The 22,100-nt window shown below is 44.5% G+C and overlaps 1 protein-coding gene across 2 annotated transcripts in view; it reads right to left on the bottom strand.

Annotated features, from left to right (window-relative positions):
• Window positions 1-863: 863 nt before the first annotated feature.
• The window catches only part of SLC9A7 (solute carrier family 9 member A7), a 145,159-nt gene continuing 123,922 nt past the window's right edge, over window positions 864-22,100 (bottom strand). For both annotated transcript variants that reach the window (XM_082718196.1, XM_082718197.1), the window contains 3 exons: window positions 21,920-22,002; window positions 10,699-10,804; window positions 864-6,924 (listed from right to left, as the gene is read on the bottom strand). In XM_082718196.1, coding sequence (XP_082574322.1) covers window positions 6,673-6,924; window positions 10,699-10,804; window positions 21,920-22,002 — 441 coding nt within the window. In that variant the 3' untranslated portion in view covers window positions 864-6,672. The remainder of the gene's footprint in view (window positions 6,925-10,698; window positions 10,805-21,919; window positions 22,003-22,100) is intronic.

Below are 22,100 nucleotides of genomic sequence, written 5' to 3'. Positions count from 1 at the left end.
AGCGGGGAGCCTGCTTCCCCTCACCTTCTCTGCCTGCCTCTCTGCCTATTTGTGATCTGTCAAATAAATAAAAAAAAAATTTTTTTAAAAAGGACTTTCTCTCCCTTTGGTGGGAGAACCCTCGTGAGCTGACAGATTTTTCTCTTGCAAGTTTTTTCTGTCTGGTGGTTTCATAATTCTACCATGAAATGACTCCGGAGTCAATGTTAACGACAAGACTTGTTTTGTTTTGCTAGGATGCGGGTTTTTTGATGAAGTTCAGTTGTGTGTTTAGGGGAAAAGCTAGTGAACATACAAAGGAATTCATGAAGACTATCAAGGAAGCTGTATTGAGTTCCGGGATCTTAGCAGTTATCCAACACTCAGAGTCTGTTTACGACTGTTGTAGCCCAGGAGAAGTCACAACACAGACCAGATTTAAAGTGTTTCTTTAGGCACATTTAAATCATCTCAGAAGTCTGCTGCAGTGATTTTTAGACCCTATTTTAAAACTCAAGATTTACAAGCACCTAAATCAGGGGTTGGCAAAATCCTCTGCTATAGGAAGTCAGATAGTAAACGGTCCAGGCTTAATGCACAAATCCCTGCTCACTCCTGTCACATGCAGCTTTCTGCATGAAAGCTGTCACAGACATTACGCAAATGAAGGAGCCTAGTGTATTCCAATAAAACTTTATTTACAAAAATGGGGGGGGGCGATTTGGTCCAGAGGGTCTAGCTAGCCTTAATTTGTCAATCCTGGGTTTAGGGGACCTGGAGAGGAATAGCTTCCACCCAGAAAAGAACCCGCCCCCCCCCATGAGGCCAAGAAACAGACTTAAGGATCACGCCATACTTTTAAAATGCAAAAGAAGATGAGCTCAGCCAGTTGATCTTTTTATTTTGAGTTTTGTAAAAAAAAAAAAAAAAAAGCTTTGAGAAAAATGTGTTAAATGTTAGTCAAGGGCAGGAAAACATATAGCTAGCTTTACAGTATCAATCTAAACATACACACAAAGGCAAACAAAGTAAAATGGTAGGGAAGGGTAGCACTTTGGGGGCCTAACTCCAAGTCTTTACTTTTTCACAGTTCAGCATACTTTTATTTCATATAACATGTTTATATAGCATACTATAATGTTAATTTTATAAAAACCACCGGTTTGCTACTGATGAAATAGAAGACAAAATTCTCCCCAATTACACATGTAAACTCTCTATAAAAAAGTTCCCCAGAAGGTCATATCCCATGTTAAATTCATCCTATCCTCTTTTTAAAAATTGCTTTTCACCTTTTAAATGAATCTTGGTGGCATTACCATGTAATCATTTTATGGGACAGAGTGAAACTTCCTAAGTGAGAAGGACCAGATGTAGTTTATGTAAAAAATCAAAAAACAACCTAGGAGGAGGGGCTTCTGCTGGGAAGTTGCTCTTTGAACAAGTGATTTCAGGGATAAATTCCAAATCCACAGATGTAACACCCCCACACCCGGAAATCACTCCTCCACTTCCCCAAAGCCCACCCCAGATGTCCAAGTGGTGGGACAGTCACCCAGTTGCCCTGGGGCCTTACCTGCTTTCCATGCTGTCAACAGCACAGCTAGAGTTCCTCTTCCCATGTACAAGGCCCCTTCAGTCTGAGTTCCTCCCACATCCACAGGCCCCCGACCGCTGACCCTGACCTGTGGCAATTCCGTTAACCCTTATTTCAAAGGCGGCCATCCTAAAGAGAAGGTGGCCTCTCTCAAGGGGCTCCCCGTGCGTTTCAGGGCTTTTCAAAATCTGGCCAGACAGGAGGGCCTGCCGTCTCTTCTCCCAGACTCATGTGGCAGACAACTGGCTGCCTGGGTGTTCCATGTGGGCCCTGGCTCTACCCTGCCTTACAAAAATACAACGAACATCAAAAACTGGTTTTGCTCTTCACGAGTTCTGCTCGCACTGGGCGGCGAGACATGTCTGTTAGCTTAAAAACAAAACAAAAGCCCTACTTAGGAGCACTGAAACTGGGAAAAGGGGCTGATTCCTAGGTTTGGTTTTGAAAAGATTGTCAAAGAGCCCACTTGCTTTTCCTAGTTAGAGACTAGCAAAGCTTTCTCGAGTGTTCCTCTTATATTGTCCTTATTGAGTTTTAGAAAGGCGGAAGGGCCCTTCAGGGTACCAGAGTGAAAGCAGCATTCGGATGGGTTGTTTCTAACTCTTGGCCATTAGATTTCCTTCAGCGCTACTGTAGCAGAGAACCGCATCTGACACTTGAACAGAGACCAACAGAAGGGACGGGAGCTCAGCAGTGTTCCTTTAACGCACGTGACAGACTCCCTCCTACACGAGCTCATCCACAGAATCAGCATCAAGAGGCCTGCATGAAACTCCTCAAGTTCCCTATTTCCCTTGCGGGTGAGAAGTCACGCACTTATTGAATCAGCAAGCTGGCTTTCCAGAAACCCTCGTTCCGGATGACCTCTTACAACAGATGGGGAAAGCAGCGTGCCGAGACACCTCTCAGAACTCACGATGGGTACCAAGCTCGGGGCCCGAGGGGTTGAGTCTCCCCTCTGTTGAGCCGCTCAGCGGCCCTGCCTGCCAGTCTGTCTCCCCTCAGGGCATCAGTGGTGTTTCTACATTTGGAAACTGTTCTGTTCATATTAAAGTATCTGACACCTTAATATGACCTTGACTTCCCCAGCAGACACAGAGGAGGAGCGAGAGAACTGGGGGTGAGGGTTGTGAACGTGTGTGTCATGAAACAGCCCCTCTACTTTGAAAGGAAATCGCCCTCGACTGAAATGCTCATGGCCAGCTGAGAGAACGTTTCTTGCGTTTTTTTAAGAGACTTCATTTGTCCCCCCAACCACAATGTCCTCTGGTCTAGAGAGCACAGCACAACCTGAAAGCTCCTTGCTGTTTGCCTGATGAGACATTTGATGTCGCAGTGAGGGTTTGGGGCTGCAGGGCGTGGGGGCTGGTTCAGCCGCCCCAGGGATGGGCAGAGGCCATGTGATCGCATCTGCCCGCCTCCAGCATGGCAGCCTCATTTCAAGGGCAGATTTCCTTCTCCGGGAGACAAAGTTCAGGTCTCCTCTAGTCCCCAAAGCGAGTACGACCACGCACGGCTGGAGTGCACAGCGCCTGTCTGCCGGCCCGGACAGGAGTCGGCCAACACCACAGCCTCGTGACTTCCAAGCGGTCCCGAGCTTCCTCTCACCCCGCCGCCCCCACTCTGCGCATGAAACGGGCCCACGCCTCTGCTGAGGAGTCCAGCAGGGATTTGGGCCTGGGGATAAGCCAGGTGTGACAAGAAAGCAAGCTGACTGGACTGCAAAGGGGACTCCGAGTAATCGCAGGCTATACTGAAGAGATGACTTCTCCAAAGCCTTCACACCCGATAGCTACTCTGTGAAGACCGAACCCTTCTTACCATGGAAGGGGGCAAAGACGACAGGTTTTTAACCACCCCCACCCACCCAGTCCATCCACTCAAGTCCCCCATCACTCCTTTCCCTGCACTAAGGTGTTCAAAGGTAACATTTAGGGTTGTGCGTCACGGAGTGCACTCAGGAGTTCGGCACAGACCATGTGCACAAAATCCCTTTGCACCTGTCTGGGCTATATTAATTGTTCGATGCTCGGTTTGTTCCAGAGGACTAGCAACAAGAGGAAACTCAGTCTGCTAGACTATTCTTCAAGGTTCCAAACAGGTGCCATGGCAAGTTCTGGACTAAAAGGCTCTCAAGCCTGGCTTCCCAGGAGAACCCCTGAAGATCTACACTAAGCACGGAAGCCAGGCTCTGCTCCAAGCCTGCTGGCTATGAATCTCTGAGCACAGGGCCTTTGCACTGATACTTAAAAAAACAAACAAACAAACAAAAAACTAGCCAGATAATTCTGCATGTGCAGCCAGGGTTGAGAACCTGTGCTCTAGGACACTCAGCTCTGTGGAATTGTCACCACCCCCCCCAACCCAGAAAAAATATACTTATAAGAGGTTAAACTGGATGCACTCAGCAGTTTCAATCTGATTTATGCCAGACTGGCAGCAGAGAGTCAGTCTTGAGCTAGATGGTTTTGGGGCTTTGTGGCACCCACTCTTCTCCTCTTGGCATAGGCATAAAGCTTCTAGAAGCTGGAAGCATTTTGATGAACAGGCTCCTTTTCCGGGACCCCTGATAAGGTCAGGATTATTCTCCACATCTTGCAAACAAAAGTTAGGGCCACAGGTCATTGACTTACTCTAATCCACTGAATAAAAAATCCAACCAAATAACTACAACCCTAGCAAAATTTTGATCTTGGCAAATCTCCATTTACTTATAGTAGGTCCAAATAAACGTTTGCAGTCAAGACTATAAGACCTTTTTTGGGGGAAACACAACAATCTACGGATTGACTTCAAACTAGGCTGGAGAACTCTAGTTATCTTCCATCCTTCTGAGGGCAATTTCTTATTGATTTGCTGAAAGCTTCCTGGAAAACCAGAATGACAACAAAGCCTTGACTTGAATGAACAAAGAGGGGGTTCTACCTGGTTGGCCCTTTTCAAGAACCTTATCAGGGTTTTTCTGGTAGCTTCTTCCCTCCAAAATGAAATAAGTAAGCAATGTAAGAGGCAAGCAAGGCTTTTTATAAGACCCATCCAAAGAGCAGACCAGCCTCTCCCTCCACCTCCACAAATAACACACAGGAAAGCCTCCTCACCTTCCAAGTTTATAGGCATGACTGGTCATTACTGAGATAACTACTGAATAAAACCTGTGCTGGGTTTGGGCACACAAGCCAAGCCTGGGAGCTTCTCCCTACACTCTGACCCCACGACACAGATGACCTCCAGCGGCTCTGGAAAAAACCTGTTTCTCTGGCTCTGATGCAGAGGTTTTCTCAAATCCTTCACTAGCCTGGGTACTTTGGAGCCTTACGGGTTTAGTTAGGTGGTTTAGCTCGTTTTTTAAGCTTACAAAGCCCATGGAGGCCCATGAGAAAACCAAAATGGACTGTAAGGTACATAGAAAGGAAGGAGGGGAATAAAAATCATTTAATTCTATTATATTGAACCATATGAAATTGCCACTTCTGACTTTGAAAAATGGGTCAATATCGGCAATTTCATATGGCTCAACTTAGTAATTTTTGCCTGTTTTGCACAAATCATCAATTCAAAAAGCAAAGCAGTAATGTCTTATCTAAATATTAACCATTAAAAATGTGAGTTAAGAAGATTAAATGGCTGGTTTCATTATGGGTGTACTTGACTGGGCTGCCATTTCGTCTGCCACAATAAGAAAAATGGCCACATTTTATGAAAGCATTTTTTTTTTTAAAGAGACTGGATTTTCTTTCTAAGATTTTCTTTCTGAATTTTCTTTCTAAGAGACCAGCACTGAAGCATAGAGACCCAGGGAAAATCTCAAACTTGGTTTCCAAGAGCTCTCTCAGTATTTTAGTTACCACGCAGAACAGCTCACCCACAAAGAACCAAAACTAAACACTTAGATTTCAAATCATACTCACACATTTAAGCCGGTACAAGCCTCCCCAGATACCAAGAAGACGACCCTTCTCTACATGGCACTCGGTGTTAAGACATCTAGATTCCTAACCTTAAAGCAGACTAAGTGTCCACTGGACTGAACGATGCTCAATTTTCCATTGACTTGCCTCTCAATCTTCCCCTGGCCACTGACATGCCATGCATTCAGTAGCTCAAAGTTTGGACTTCTACTCTGTCTTTAGAACAGCATCTTGTCTTTTATGGTCAACTTTTCTCACAGTGTGTTCCTCCTGCCCCAACTCTGAAGACTAGCTTATTGCCTCCTAGGCTCCTTGCTGCTCTCTCATCCCCAGAGAAGCATCCCACACATTTTGGTGTTATTCCTAAACCCCACAGTAGTCACCTCAGTGGTGGCCCTGAAGAAGTGACCGATTTTCGTTCATCAGCCTCTAAACAGTTTCTTCTGTCCTCGGATTAATTCCAAAAACCCAACAGTATGACACAATTTTGCCTTTGGTTTTCAACATTTCAGTAGCTACTTCTTCCTAGAGATTTCCAGAGAAGGAATTCCAATTCTTTCCCCATGTTGAAATGTTCACGGATAGAGTTCCGATCTTCCATCTACAGGAAACCCAGGTAGCACAAAAAGTCCAGAAGCCTGACATGAGTTCACAGTCCCGCAGCCATCCGTGCTAGGGCTGCCGCACTGACTGCTTCCTCCTGAGCTCTGTCCCATTGACCACTGGCTTCCCATGACCTTTGGAGGTCCGGTCTCGGTGGCCTTCCTTCGGGACCGTTCTTCCAGCCTGCTCTCACCCTGCCTGGCTACTCCTGCAGCCAGCTCAGCTTGCGCTGCTGTGTACGGACCCGAAGCCTCTCCTGGGAGGCCTCCCCACACCTGCTGCGCCTGGCTCGGATTCCGCAGGTGAATGAGTTGGACCGTTAAAGCATGCTATTTGTTTGACTCGGAACAGCACACTACTATGTGAGAAAGTGGGAATGGGTCTGCATTTGTCTTGATGTAGACACACTTAAGCCCCACTGTCTGCATCTTGGGTTAAATTTTAAATGTTAAGAGAGCTTCAGACCTCAATAAAACAGAAGCATTAGTTCCACTGAGTCAGTGCCCTGGCTCAGACAAGCCTGGGCTTGCAGCCATCCTCACCGCACGGGTGGGCTGCCCCATCGCTGCAGCCTGGGGGGGGCAGTCACGCATTATCCTCCAGGGGGAACACTAGGCGCGTGCCCCGACTGGACACCGGCTGGTCTCCTATTCCCAGGGCTCGATCCAGTACCTCCTCTGAGCTGCTCTTGGTTCTCCGACTGCCCTCGAGGCTCGTGGAGGCCGTGTGGGAGCCCGAGGAGCCATTTGCAGTCACTGTGCTGTCCCCGTACGTCAAGGTGAGGTCACCCTCGGTCAGGATGAAATCTGAGTCTTCCTCTCTCAGCGGCTCTTGGTTCTGAAAAGTGCAACGAATGAAAACAGCAAATGGGAGACTGATCTCTGCTCGGGTTGGAGCCAACCTCAACCTCAACCACTCTTCTGAAAACTGGGGCTTGTGAAACTTGCCTGCCTTGAGCCTCTGGTGTAGCTACTGGATGCCAACTGTTGAGTGCTATTCAAGGGAGGGCACCATTGCCCGAACCAGGGCTTTGAAGCTCAGGAAGCTCTTCCGATTTTTAAATGCCTGACAGCTCAGGGTTAGTACCAAAAGGAAAGAAAGGGAGGCCAGCCTGGGCCTTCAGCTTCCCAACCCACAAAAAAAGGAGGAGGAAAGTCACTGGGCAAAGGTGCAAAGAGGTTTGGGGGTCCCTCTCTTCTCTGGACAGGTCTCCTGAGGGAACTTCCCGCCCCACACAAACCACCCTAAATGCACCTGGTTTGCATCTGAACTACTCTTTGTCTTAGCCACTGAGGGGCTGAGACAGAGCCCAACTAGGATTGTTTTCCAGTCCCCATAGAAGAACCCCTTCCTTGCAGCCCACACCCTTCCAGCCCCGACAGGAGGCCCTCTGATGGATGCAGTGAGACGTGGAGAGGGAAGGAGTATTTTCTTGAGCACGTATTTCAGGCCTGCCAGGGAGGCCACTTGAGCTCTCCTCCAGCCCTTACCCCTCCCTGCCTGGGAAGGGCAGGAACACTCCTGTCACCAAGGAGACCGGAGCTAAGAGAACCTATGGAATTAACCCCAGGTGGTCCAGCTGATTAGGAAGCAGGGGTGGGATTTCTGAGGCCTCCAGACTGGCTCGGCCCCCAGAGAGGATGGGTCCGGAAGCGGCCCCGCCAGCAGCTGATGCTGAGCCGCTGTTGCTGCAGAGCAGATCAGGACGCCAGACTGGGCGGGAGACAGATGGCAGCCTCTCGGAACTCCCAGCCCATGGGGAGGGCTCGGGAAGCGGCGCCGGGTCGGACACAATCCTTCACCCTCTAATGGGTTTCACCAGCAAAAAGAGGGGTGCTTCGGTCCCCTGCTGCCCCCATGGCACATCTGTCAAATACAGTTCTGGAATGCTTTGGCTAAACTGTTCTCGCTCTCCTAGTTCCCAACTGTTCTTCAAAGGGCATCTGGAGCCCCTGCATTGTTTCAGCCACAAGGTGTCCTGGATGCAGGACATGGGACCAGCATCCCCGACAGCCTCCCGCCCCCCCCCCCAGGACACTCCCCCACCAGTCATGCTGCCCAAGGCGACGGGCACATTCTCCCGGCAAGCCTGCACTCCCTCACCCTTCTTGGTGCCCTTCCCTGAGGCGCAGAAGCCACAGCAGGAGCTAGAGGAGCACCTGGTTAATGCATTCCGCCCCCAGGAGTGCCGGCCCCCTCCTCCAGGCCCAGCCTGTCTGCGTGTGCTCGCTGGTGACAAGCACAAGCCTGCTTTCCGCATTGCGCCCCAGTGATGTCGACTTCTCCACGCTCCACAGCGTGACTCCACTAAAATCAATGCTTCGGCTTTGACAGGCAAGCACGCGCGACTCTTCTTGCTCGCAGCCCCAAATGCTCACGGAATGAGGTAGAGTGCAAATGTGCAACCGGGTAAGAATCCTCTACTCGGGCAGAACGTACTCCCAAAACTCACTCCAAACTCCCCATATTCCTCCTCACCATCAGGGTTTAGAAAGTCCCAAAGCTCCATCTGTCCTGCCATAGTCTTCCTAACAAGAAATGAGCTCACGCTCCCTGTTTTAGCATGTTCCATTCCTCCCATGCCTGTGAGTGCTAAGTAATATTTTCATTCATCTCTGTCAAAATACCGCAGCCGAGGCTCTTGGCTCTCCGTTTTCAGGGGGAGCCTCTCCTGGCACGCAGCATTTTACTCTTTCGAGGACAGAGAGGAATGTGAAGCAACAGTACGGAGGGAAATGCCATAGATGCAGCCTCGCCCCCTACCGCAGCCCCAGCCAAGCACCCCTGCCCCCAGACACCAGCCCCTGTGTGGCCCCACGCTGACCCCTGGCAGTGGGAAGCCAGGCTTAGATTCACCGACAGGAGAAAGCGGAAGATTGGCTGTTGACCCACTCCATTACGAAACTCACAAGCCTGGACAAAGAGTACCCAAAATAAGGACATTGTAAAACCCAGTGGAGAGGGATTTCCAAATCAGAGCTTTAATGAATGTGATGCGCGGGTGATGAAAGCAGTCCACTTCCTTGAATTCTAGATGTTAAGCTGGAGGTCTGTATAATCATGCAACCAGCTGTCTACTGCAGGCTGCCGTGAGAATGCTGTCGAAGAACCCTGCAAACACTTGTGTTGCAGGATTGTGCCTATTTTAAACCATCAGCGGTCAACATCATGAACAGCAGAACCCTGTTTCCTAGGTGGATATTCAACCTGAGTGGTTTCGAGTAAGTGCAAATAGGGAATGAGGGACATCTTCACCACCCCCCAATGAAACCAAAAATACCAACGCTCTGTAGGTGACAGGTGAGGACTACAGTGTGTCAAACAGCCACGCGAGAGCAGCCCAGCCCGAGACCCTCACTGGGCTCCAAACTCCAGAGGGGGCCCTTCCCCTCTCTCACCTTGGACTTCCTCAATTAATTTTTCAAAGACTCTATGCTCCCACTTTTGACAATAGCAAGCCTCACTGTGTGTGCAGCTGAGACCCTGCTCGGGACCCCAGCCCCAAGCAGCAGGAGCAGTATGGGGGATTCTTGCTTCTTGACCAAGTTGCCCCGTCTCTGAGGAGGCTGCTCCTTAGCACACCGACCCCAGCGCCCCGCACCACCCAGCTATGCCCCCTGACCCTCTGTAGCACCCGAATGCCAACGATCATTCCCAAGCCCGCTGCCCCGCCCCATTAGAACGGACCTGGTCAGGGGCCTTCTCTCTCAGATCTGAGCTTTGCATTCTGCTTTCTCAACGCCAATCAAGTCAATTGCAGGTTATTTACAAATTCTCTGAAACCTGCACTAGGGTGGCCAATTACTAATCCTGGGACCTAGGCACTTTCTTCTTCTGTAACCCTGTAGTAGCAGCTTACTTACAGTATGGCCAAGAGAATAAACTTGGCCTTTGTGAGCTGTAAAGCTCTACACAAATTTAAGGAGTCCTTCTCTCCTAGAGCAGAATGGTTGTGTTCGTGACCAGATGATTGGGGAGGCAGAGTAGAGAGGAAGAAGGGCCTCTCCCCTCTCCTCTAGTCCTTTTATGTGGAGAGCTGCTTGCCCTCCCCACCCCTCTGCCCAGCAACCCACAGGAAGAGCTCACAAGTCAGCCCCAGAGCTCAGATGTCCACCAGTGCGGATATTCTTTTTGTACTGTGCTAAGTCTGAATCTGAAAACGGAAAGGACCTAACCACATCAATGTAAATAAAGCATACACAAAAAAGAATCCTCACATCTGCTAAAGACTTTGTGGTTCACAGTGTTTTTCTGTATCTTAGCCTTTAATCTCACAGCCAGCTTGTGCAACTGGGCCCACTTTATGGGTAGGAAAACCAAGGCACAGAATACTTAAATGGCCTCAGGGCTTGGCTTCAAATCTAGTTGCTCTGATTCCAGATGGAGTACTCTTTCTACTACACCATGGCTGTGATGTGACGGGGCCCCACGGCCCAGGTAGAAGATTTCTCTGTTACTGTGCAAAACAGATCAACATAAGTCAGCCATTTCTAATCATCTTATTCAGAGAAGCAAAACCAGTGGATCTGGACGCAAGAGATTTCCTCTTTTTGGAGAAAACACTCCCCGGGGACAGCGAGCAGGAAAACCTGCCTCACGTGTTGTACTTACGTCATACACCTGGGGACTGGTCAGACACCGAGCAAGCAGGCCACACCAGGCTGGGAGCGTGGTGGTCAGTGGGGGGCCGCTGTGTGTGAGGATGGGCTTCAGGTAACTTTAAAAAGAGAATTAAGGAAAAAATGTCTGCAGAGAAGACCCACACCCCACACAACGTGTTTAGAAATCCCCCAGAGTAAATCATCCAGACATCTACCCACAAAAGGCCTCTCCCCACCCTCCTGGTTAAATGCCCCATTTAACCAGTACGCTACAGAAAATCCTTGGGGTCTACAATAGTCTAAATCAAAGATTAAACCATCCTCTGTCAGCCCGAAGTGTTCACTGGTAACTCTCGGGTTGGCAGTTCCCACTTCTCAGGCAATAAGAATATCTGAGGTTCATTCGAGCATCCTTCTCACTTGCTTGTTATGTTGAATGAGAATTTTGGTTTCAATCAGCATTCCAGCTTTGGACACAACCAGCTCATGCCTTGGAAACAGGAGACAGATTACCAGCTTCTCCACTTGGACACTAGGGGACTGCCCCACCCTGTCGAACACCAGGCCGCACCCCTGGCCTCTACCTACTACGACCCCTCTCCCAGGTGTGACAACAAAAGTGTCTCTAGACATGGCTGAATGTCCCAAGAGCTCCGGGTTGGTCAGTCCGTGGACATCTGTGCCACCAAACATGTGAGCCCCTGTGGGAAGCCCCACGAAGCACGCGTCATCTCATGACAGTGCCTGGGCTGTTTCTGGTATCCACAGCCCCAGCACTCTGGAGAAGGCAGAGACTCACATGGCCACGGCCATGGCCATGGTAGGAATGGCCGAGAGAACTCACAGGAAGGCGAGGAGGCATCCTAGTCGTCTATACCCCAGGATCTGGGGGATCCTTCTCAGAGAGAGTCACTACCAAAAGGACGAGGTGTGGGCTCTGCTATAGCCTTTCACGAAACCAAACCAGCCCCATCTGACCGCTGCCCTCCAACCACATTTCTGGGAATGGCCTCTGCTGGCCTGTCGGCTACTTTGAGTCCGGCTGCAAAGCTGACAGCAGGGCTGGACTGTGGAAGGAATAACGGAGACGCACGCAGGAACCCCAAGGCTACCTTTCAGTGTCCTGCCTGGGGTAGTTCAAAGGCAAGTTCTCACGTCCCCAAATATAAAAGTCCCTCTAACAACTTCTTTAAAAGAGGGAAAAAAGCTATTTACATATAGATTTTTAAATATGCAGAGTCTTTGAAGGGCAAAATGAAATATCAAGTCTTTATCCCCACCAATTTTTCTGGTAATTACCATTACGACTTCACCGAAGACCTTTTTTATTTTTTTTAAACTGAGGTATAACTGACATAAGTATTATTTTCGTTTCAGGTATATAATATGGTGATTTGGCCTTTGTATCTGTTGCAAAATTATCACCTCAATAAATGTGGCTACCATCTGTCACCATAGTCATCATACAAAATACAATATTATTGACTATATTCCCCATGTACATTATATCCCTTTGACGTATTTATTTTGCAACTGGAAGTTTGTACTTCTTTTTTAAGATTTTATTTATTGGAGAGAGAGGGAGCGAGAGTATAATGGGGAGTACAGAGGGAAAGGGAGAAGCAGACTTGCTGCGGAGCAGGGAGCACGACACAGGCTCGATCCGAGGAGCCTGGGATCCTGACTTGAGCCGGAGGGCAGACACTTAACTGACTGAGCCACCCAGGCGCCTGAAGAAGTTTGTACTTCTTGATCCCCTTCACCCATTTCACTCCACCAACTTCCTTCCCCTCTGGCAGCCACCAATCTGTTCTATCTGTGAATCTGGATTTTGTTTGTTTTGTTTTCTAGACTCCATATTTAAGTGAAATCAATGTAGCATTTGTTTTTCTCTGATTTATTTCACCTAGCACAATAACTTCAAGATCTACCCATTTGTCACAAATGGCAAGATTTCATTCTTTTTTATAGCTGAGTAGTGTTCCACTCTGTGTGTGTGTGTACACCACTAGAATATGTTTTTTCTATTTCTTGATTGAAAAAATTTAGTCAGAGGTTTTAAACTCTCTCCTACAAAGGATAGTACATTTAATTCATTTATACTCCTGCCTCTTCAAGTTTTTCCTAATTTTGATTATAATTAATTTTATACAGCAGATATATATATATATATAGATATATATAGGTGTATCTATATCTATATCTATATCTATATATATATAGATATATATAGGTGTATATATATCTATATATATATAACATTTACATTCTATTTTATAATTGATAAGTAAATCTTCTATACTTTGTCCATGGACTGAGTCTAAATGTTAAAAGCCACTAAACAGCATTTGAAATAATATTATTATATAAATATTATTCACTGTAGCCAAGCAGAGTGGTTACAGCACTCTTTTTTTTTTTTTAAGTAGACTCCATGCCTAGTGTGGAGCCCAATGTGGGGCTTGAACTCACAACACTGAGATCAAGACCTGAGCTGAGATCAAAAGCCAGACACTAGGGGTGCCTGAGTGGCTCAGTCGGTTAAGCGTCTCACTCTTCATCTCAGCTCAGGTCTTGATTTCAGGGTTGTGAGTTCAGGCCCCGTGCTGGGCATGGAGCCCACCTAAAAAAGAAAAAAAAGAAAAAGAGTCAGGCACTTAACCAAATGAGCCACCCAGGTGCCCCATGGTTAGAACACCAGTAAAGGAAATGTAATACAGTGTCATTTAAACTTTGTTAGTGAGAAGAGAACATTTTGAGTGTCTTCCGAAATACAAGATTGTCTTTTAATTTCATTTTGATCTCATTCACTTCTGGGTTTTAAAACAATCACTACTTCTTCAATGTTGTCCCGTTAGTTGAATCTGATTTTGGTTTTATTTGATCCTTATGTTGTTGTTGGCTTTCTCCCCCTTCTTAAAGAGTCTGCACAGCATTAACCTTTCTCAACTCTTGGATGTCTGAAAGCCACCCTCCTTCCTTCCCCCCATTCAGTTTGGGGGTAGAATTCTAGGCTCAGGCTTTTTCTTTTCAACCTAGAACTCTGACAATGCTAGATGGTATTCTAACATTCGGTTTTGCTAATGCCCACATCTGATTCTTCTCTTTAAAGGCTTCCAGTCTTTCTCTTTGGAAGCCTCATGAGTCCTGCTTTTCCTCCTTAGTTATGGAATGCTCCAATGTATCCATTCATGCCACTCACACCAGCCGGCCCCCCCACTCTGGAGACAAGAATCTTCCCTTAGCCAAGGGATTTTTTTTCTTCCATTATTTCTTTGGTTCTTCTTTTCCTCCACCATCTCTACCCTCTTTTAGATTCTGTTAAAGGACTCTGGACCATGTGGCTCTGACCTCTTGATCTTGAAACTCTTCTCTCGCACATCTCTGACTTTGTGCTCAAATTCTCACATATATATATTTTTTTTCCCCTCAGCTTCATCTCCCAGATCGACAGTTTGGTCTCCACCATGTAATTAAACTATCCATTACATTTTGGGGTTCATTTCAGAAACCTTATTAATTTCCAAGAGTTTCTTCTTGTTTGCTCGCTTCTTTTTCTAATAGCTTGTTCTTACATTGTGACTGGAAAAGCCTTTCAACTCTAAGGCTTTTATCAGAAAAATTAAAAAAATAAATATTGGGGGGGACGCCTGTCTGGCTCAGTTGGTAGAACAAATATCCCCTGATCTCAGGGTAAAGAGTTAGAGCCCCATGTTGGGTGGAGAGTTTACACACAAACACACACGTATATATTTAAGACATACATGTAGATATATAGGAATTCATTACTTTGACATGTCCCCCATGTCTTTCCTCAGTTTCTCAAGCAGGTGGGGAATCTGACCATGTCAAAGTTGGGTGGCAGGGGAGGTTACTCTAGGGAGAAAAATCTTTGGTGGCCTCAAGATCTGTTTCTCTACCAAGCCCTTCCCAAGCAGTATTTCTACTTTCTTTAGAGAGCTATGGCTTGAAGAGAAAATTAACAGCTACCGGTTGATCTGTGGACACAGGAAATGCCTGTTGGAGCTGTTACTAAAAACATTCTTCAATAAATCACCTAGACAAACTGGCCTGAGCCTCGCTTTGGTCTTGGGCTATGGTTTTCTCCGCTACAATTCTGTCTATCTTTGGTCTTGCAAGTAGTCCAAAATATTTCTTCTGCGATTCCAAGGAGCTCCGGGAATAAGGAGGGATCTGGTGTGCGTGCTGAGTCTCTCATCTTACGTTGCAAGCTGGTCTATTCCATTGTCAGGATTATTCAGTGAAGGAGGTACCACACCTGCTCCTACTGGCTTGTGGGGCTCATTCCCATCCAGGGAAACCCTTTTTTGATGCAGCCAAAGCCCACGTTTTCTTGTTTGATCATCTGTGGAGCTATAGAACGAACCATGGGCCCCTTCCTCATCGACTTCTTCAGACACTCTGTGCCTGCTTCTGTTCCTAGTTTCTCTCCTCCAAACTAAACAAGCAGAAATCCTAGCCACTAAGCTTTACATTCAGAGACTTTAGAGATCACTCCTGTTGCTTTTCAAAGAATCAATTTCGGCCGCATTCGGCTTCACTAAAGTATGACTCATACAAAACTACAGGTATTAAAGGCGAGGAGATGTTTAGACAGGTATATATTGCAAAACAATTACCACAATCAAGCTAATTAACATATCCATCACTTCACATACTTACCATTTTTCTGTGCATCTGGTGTGAAGACTTTAACATCTACCCCCTTAGAAAATCTCTAGTATAGATCATTAACTACTCACCATGCTGTACATTAGGTTTCCAGAACTTTTCATCTTATAACTGAAAGTTTGTTCCTTTGACCAACATCTCTCCACTTCCTCCACTCTCCAGCCCCTGGCAACCACCACTCTTTGCTCTATTACTATGAGTTAGATTTTTCTAGATTCCACCCATAAGTAAGACCATGCAGTATTTTTCTTTCTGTGCCTGGCTTATTTCATAGCCTAATGTCCTCCAGGTTCCACCACGTTGTCCCAAATGGCCAAATTTCCCTCATCTTTAAGGCTGAATAATGTTCCACTATATACATGCGGACTCACACACATCTTTATCCATTCGTGCACTGATGGACACTTCAGCTGTTTCCATATCTTCATCACTGAGAATGATGCTGCTATGAACATGGGAGTGCAGATACCTCTGAGGTAGTGATGTTATCTCCTCTGGATATATACCCATAGGTGGGACTGCCTGATCATACGGTAGTTCTGTTTTTAATTTTTTTGAGGAAGCTCCATACTGTTTTCCATAGTGGCTGCATCAATTTACATCCCATCAATACCATACAAGGGTTTCCTTTTCTCCACATCCTCCCAACACTTGTTATCTTTTGACATTTTGATAACAGCCATCCTAACAGATGTTAGGTGAGATCTCATTATGGTTTCAATTTGCATTTCACTGATGATTAGTGATGTTGAACAACTTTCCATGTATTTGGTGGCCAAGTATATGTCTTCTTTGGAAAAAATGTCTACTCAGATCCTTTGCCTATTTTTTAATTGGGGTCTTTGGGCTCTTGTTATTGGGTTGTAGGAGTTCCTCATATAATTTGGATATTAATCCCTTATCAAATATATGATTTACAAATATTTTCTCCCATCCCCCAGGTTGTCATTCCATGTTGCTGACGGTTTCCTTTTCTGTGCAGAAATTTTTTAGTTTGATGTAGGCTCATTTGTTTATTTTGCCTTTGTTGCCTATATTTCTGGTATCAAATCCAAAAACTCATTGCCAGGACCATTCCCCTACGTTTTCTTTCAGGAGTTCTATGGTTTCAGGTCTTGCATTTAAGTCTTTAAACCATTTTGAGTTGATTTTTGTGAGTGGTGTAAGATGGGTTCCAATTTCATTTTTTTGCAAATGGATATCCAGTTTTCCCAGAGCTGTTTATTAAAGAGACTGTCCTTTCCCTATTACGTATTCTCAGCACCTTAGCTGAAGATTAGTTGATTGAATATGTGAGGGTATATTTTTGGGCTCCGTATTCTGTTCCACTGGTCTGTGTATCTGTTTTAATGCTAATACTGTACTATTTTGATTACTATACCGTTGTAATATAATTTGAAATCAGGAAGTGTGATGCCTCCAGCTCTGTTCTTTTTGCTCCATGGAATTTTAGCTATTCAGGGTATTTTGTGGTTCTATACAAATTTTATGATTTTGTTTTTATTTTATTTAAAAAAAAAAACACCATTAGGGGCACCTGGGTGGCTCAGTCATTAAGTGTCTGCCTTCAGTACAGGTCATGATCCCAGGGCCCTGGGCTGGAGCCCCACATTGAGCTCCCTGCTCCGTGAGCCTGCTTCTCCCTCTCCCTCTGGCCTGCTGTCCCCCCACCCCCATTGTGGGTGCTCTCTTTCTCTCTCTCAAATAAATAAAACCTTTAAAAAAAACCCCATCATTAGAATTTTGGCAGAGATGTACTCATGTACTCAATCTGTAGATTGCTTTAGGTAATATGGGAATTTCAACAATATTAATTCTTCCAATCTATGAACACAGATATCTTTCCATTTATTTGTGTGTCTTCAACTTCTTTCATCAGTGCTTTTTAGTTTTCGGTGTATAGATCTTCACCTACTTGGTTACATTTATTCCTAAGTATTTGTTTTTGATGGTATCATAATGGAATTGTTTTCTTTTTTAAGGTTTTATTTATTAAAGAGAGAGAGAGAGAGACAGACAGAGCATGAGCAGTAGGGGAGGAGGCAGAGGGAAGGGAAGAAGCAGACTTACCGCAGAGCAGGAATCCTGACACAGAGCTCGATCCCAGGACCTTGGGATCATGACCAGAGCTGAAGGCAGATGTTTAAGCCACTGAGCCACCCAGGTGCCCTGGGACTGTTTGCTTAATATCTGTTTTGGATAGTTCTTTGTTAATATATGGAAATGCAACAGGTTTTTGTATGTTGACTTTATATCCTCTGACTTTACCTAGTTTATTAGTTTTCAAAGAGTTTTTTGGTGGAGTCTTTAGGGATTTCTATATATAAGGTCATGTCATCTTTAGGGGCGCCTGGGTGGCTCAGTAGGTTAAGTGTCTGACTCTTGGTTTCAGCTCAGATCATAATTTTATGACTCCTGAGATCAAGACCCACGTCAGGCTCCACACTCAGCAAGGGATCTACTGGAGATTCTCTCCTCTCCCTCTGCCCCTACCCCCCCTAAAAAATTGCTTTGCTTTTTCTGTATCTGTTGAGATGATCACATAATTTTTACTTTGTTAATGTGGTGTATATCACATTTATTGATCTGGACCACTGTTCCATTTGAGGGATCAATCCCACTTGATCATGGTGTATGATCCTTTTAATATGCCACTGGATTCTGTTTGTTAATATTTTGTTGAGGTTTTTTACGTATATGCTCATCAGGGATACTGGCTTGTAAATTTCTTTTCTTGTAGTGTCCTTGGACTTTGATATTAGGGCAATGCAGGCCTCATAAAATGAGTCTGGGAGCATTCCTGCCTCTTCAATTTTTTGGAAGAGTTTGAGAAGGTATTAATTCCTTAAATGTTGGGTGGAATTCATCAGTGAGGCCATTCAGTCCTGGGATTTTCTTTGTTGGGAGTTTTTTGATAAATGATTCAATATCTTGTTGTTACTGGTCTATTCAGATTTTCTATTTCTTCTTCATTTAGTCTTGGTAAGTTGCATGTTTCTACAAATTTATCCATTTTTTTCTAAGTTATCCAATTTTTAGTGTATAATTTCTCATAGCAGTCTCTTACGACCCTTTGTATTTGCGTGGTATCATTTGTAATGTCTCCTTTTCCATTTCTGATTTTATTTATCTCGGTCCTCTCTTTTTTTTCTTACTCTAACTAAAGGTTTGTCAATTTTGTTTATCTTTTCAATAAAACAACTCTCAGTTTTATTGATCATTTCTATTGTTTTTCTAGACTCTATTTTATTTCTGCTCTGATGTATGTTATTTCTCTCCTCCTTCTAACTTTTGGCTTAGTTTGTTCTTTTTCTGTTCCTTGAGGTATAGCTATGTTGTTCATTTGAGATCTTTTTCTCTTCTTAAAGGAGGCATTTATCACTATATCCCTTCTTAGAACTGTTTTTACTGCATGCCATAAGTTTTGGTATGCTGTTTTTCCATTTTTATTTGTCTCAAGATATTTTCTGATTTCCCTTTCGATTTCTTCCATTGGTCCACTGATCGTTCAGAAGTGTGCTGTTTATTGTCGACACATTTGTGAACTTTCCAGTTTCCCTAGCTTCATACCACTGTGGTTGGAAAAGATCCTTGATGTAATTTCAGTCTTCTTAAATTTGCTAAGATGTGTTTTGTCACCTAACATATGATCTTTCCTGGGACTGTTCCATGTGTACTTGGGAAGAATGTGTATTCTGCTGCTGTCGGATGGAATGTTCTATAGATCTTTTAGGTCCATTTGGTCTAAAACGTAGTTCAAGTCCAATGTTTCCTTATTGATCTTGTGTCTGAACAATCTATCAATAATGGATAGATGTGGAGGACTGAATGCCCATAAGAATCAACTTCTTATCACTAGCATTTTGCCTCTCTTCTGTGAACTCTCTCCAATTTTCTCCATGTCCTTTCCAAGCCCAGGGAATAATGCATCCAAATGACAATGTATACAAAGTACATATGGCTTTTAAAAATCCCTGGGGGTTCTATTTCAGTTAATAGCAAATAAAGTAATTTGAACCATCATTTCCACTGAGAACAACTAGAAAAGCTTAGCAAAGTAAAACACAACAAAATTGTCTGCTTAATTGCACAAGATGCCAAGGCAGCAAAAAGGGCCAGAATCTGGAGGACGAAACCCAAGAGGTGAGCCTGGCACTTGGTGAGCCATAGTTCCCCAAAAGGTATCTGAGAAGTTGAGCAGAGCATCTGGCAGACCCACAAAGACACACTGAATGTGATGAAAACTGGAGTGCTGTCCTTCTGAGGAAGGCTATGCCAACACCATAGGCTCTATGTTAGAACCCTAGAAAAAAAGACCAACAGAAAACAGACTAATCCTCACAGGAACTGACTCCCATCTTGAAGTCACCTTTATTTCTGATTGGGTTATGGTGATCTGAAATTGCTAATGCCCCCAGTGCCTAGCCACTGATCAGATGTAAGCTAATCTGCTCTGAAGGACAAAAGCCTCATCCAGAACATCTCAAAGATCTCTACACTTTTTCATTGCCCATGTCCATCATTCAGTAAAAAAAAAAAAAAATAGATGTACAGAAGATCAACGATAAAGTTTCTAGAAGATAAACAGGAACTGGCTTCATGAATTTGGCATAGACAAAGATCTTTATAAGAAGACATAAAAACTACTGATCACCCCTGGGGATAAAAATATATGCTTATAAAAAATACTACTGATCAGAAAAGATCAATAAATTGGGTTAGGACCTTTTGTTTATCAAAAGATTCTATTTAAAAGTGAAAAGGCAAAAAAAAATCCTGTAGTAAATTATGTTGGAAAAAAAAACCTGTAGCAAATTATGTTGAAACTAAAAAAATAGTGAAAAGGCATGTCACAAGGAGAGATGATATTTTGATCATATATAATTAGCAAAATACTCCTACCCAGAATACCTAATGAAAACTTAAAAACAGTAAGAGAAAGGCAGACAACCCAATAGAAAAATGGGCAAGAGACTTGAACAGGTACTTCATAAAGGAACACACCAATGGCCAATAAATATATGGAAAGATGCTCAACCTCATTAGTCATCAGATAAATGCAAATTAAAACCACAACACAACACCACCACAAACCCAACAGAATGGCTACAATTCACAACTCCAATGTCAGTGAGGACACAGAGCAACTAGAACTGTCATACATGAAAGGAGAGTATGTAAAGTGGTACCACCGTTTTTGTAAAACTGTTTGGCACTAACTCCTAACGTTGAACCTATGCATGTCCTATGACCCAGCATTTCACTCCTGGATATATTCCCAGCAAAAATGTATGTACAGATGCACCAAAAGACATATACAAAAATGTTCATAACAGTATTCTTCAAACTAGCTCCAAATTAGAAACAATCTATATGTTCATCAACAATCAATGATAAATAAATGATGGTATATTCATACAGCCAGATTCTATATAGCAATGAAAACAGAACAACTCAAGCTACACGTGACAACATGGAAGAGTCGCACAAAAGATGTCAAGCCAAATAAACCAGACGCTAAAATATATATATTCTGTAGTCCCATTCATACAAAGTTCAAAAAACAGAGAAAAGTATTAAGTGTTACTAGAGGTCAGGAGTGTGATTACATCTAGAGAGAAGGGTTGGTAATTGGGTTATGGCATGTGGGGAACTGAAGACTTTGGTTTTTTACCTTCTTTCTTTTTTTTTTAAAGATTTTTATTTATTTATTTGACAGAGTGATCACAAGTAGGCAGAGAGGCAGGCAGAGAGAGAGGAGGAAGCAGGCTCTCTGCTGAGCAGAGAGCCCGATGCAGGGCTCGATCCCAGGACCCTGGGATCATGACCCAAGCCGAAGGCAGTGGCTTTAACCCACTGAGCCACCCAGGCACCCCGGTTTTTTACCTTCTTGGTGTTCAGTGTTTATTTTGTGAAATTCATCGAGCACCCAAGATTTGTGTACTTTTCTATATGGATCTTAGGCTTTAAAAATATTTTTAACACTTTCAAGGTTTCCTGACTTTGTACTGCCTATCCATTTGATCACTATGTCAACTTAAATTATGGAAGTTTAACTTCTGGATTTTAATTTCCACTGGAGAACAGGTGAATCTACTAGAACAGAGTCTGCCTGCAAGTAGTCCAGCTGAGACATGGATCAGACTTGTCTTCCATTCGGCCAATAGGAATTCTCTTCCCCACATGGATTAACTACCCAAGTTTTACTACCCTTCCTGACCACAGCATGGTTCATTGCGTAAATTTAACTAATTCATTTACACAGGCTTATTTCCCTCAGACATAACGTTCTTAAGAGCCACATGAGACTATCAGCCTGTGGGTTAGCCACCCTAATGACATAAAACACTCCTCTTGGCCAGAGTGCTGCTCGCCAGGACTACCTGTGATTGAATGATCATTGCCTCTGGCCTAAGAGATGACTGACTATAACTGTACCAAGCACATGTCTTCCTTACTTATCAGAATTCATTCATGGACAACAAGAGAACTTCATTATTGGTGTTTCACAAATACAGGGAAGCCACTGAAAAGGATACTTGTGGTCAAAGCTATACCACAGCCTGAAGAGCCATGCACTCTCCTGCTTTGTCCGGTTTCCTCTGGCAGAATCTGGACCATCCTAAGAACGAACAAGAAAACAGATGTTTAGTTGCAGAAAAGGGATTGAAATTGGGTGTGTGTATTGGGAGGAGGGGAAGCTTCCTTACTAACCAATAA

This window comes from Mustela nivalis, assembly GCF_964662115.1.
Source record: "Mustela nivalis genome assembly, chromosome: X".
NCBI classification, from domain to species: Eukaryota; Metazoa; Chordata; class Mammalia; order Carnivora; family Mustelidae; genus Mustela; species Mustela nivalis.
This window is presented reverse-complemented; position numbering and strand designations above follow the sequence as displayed.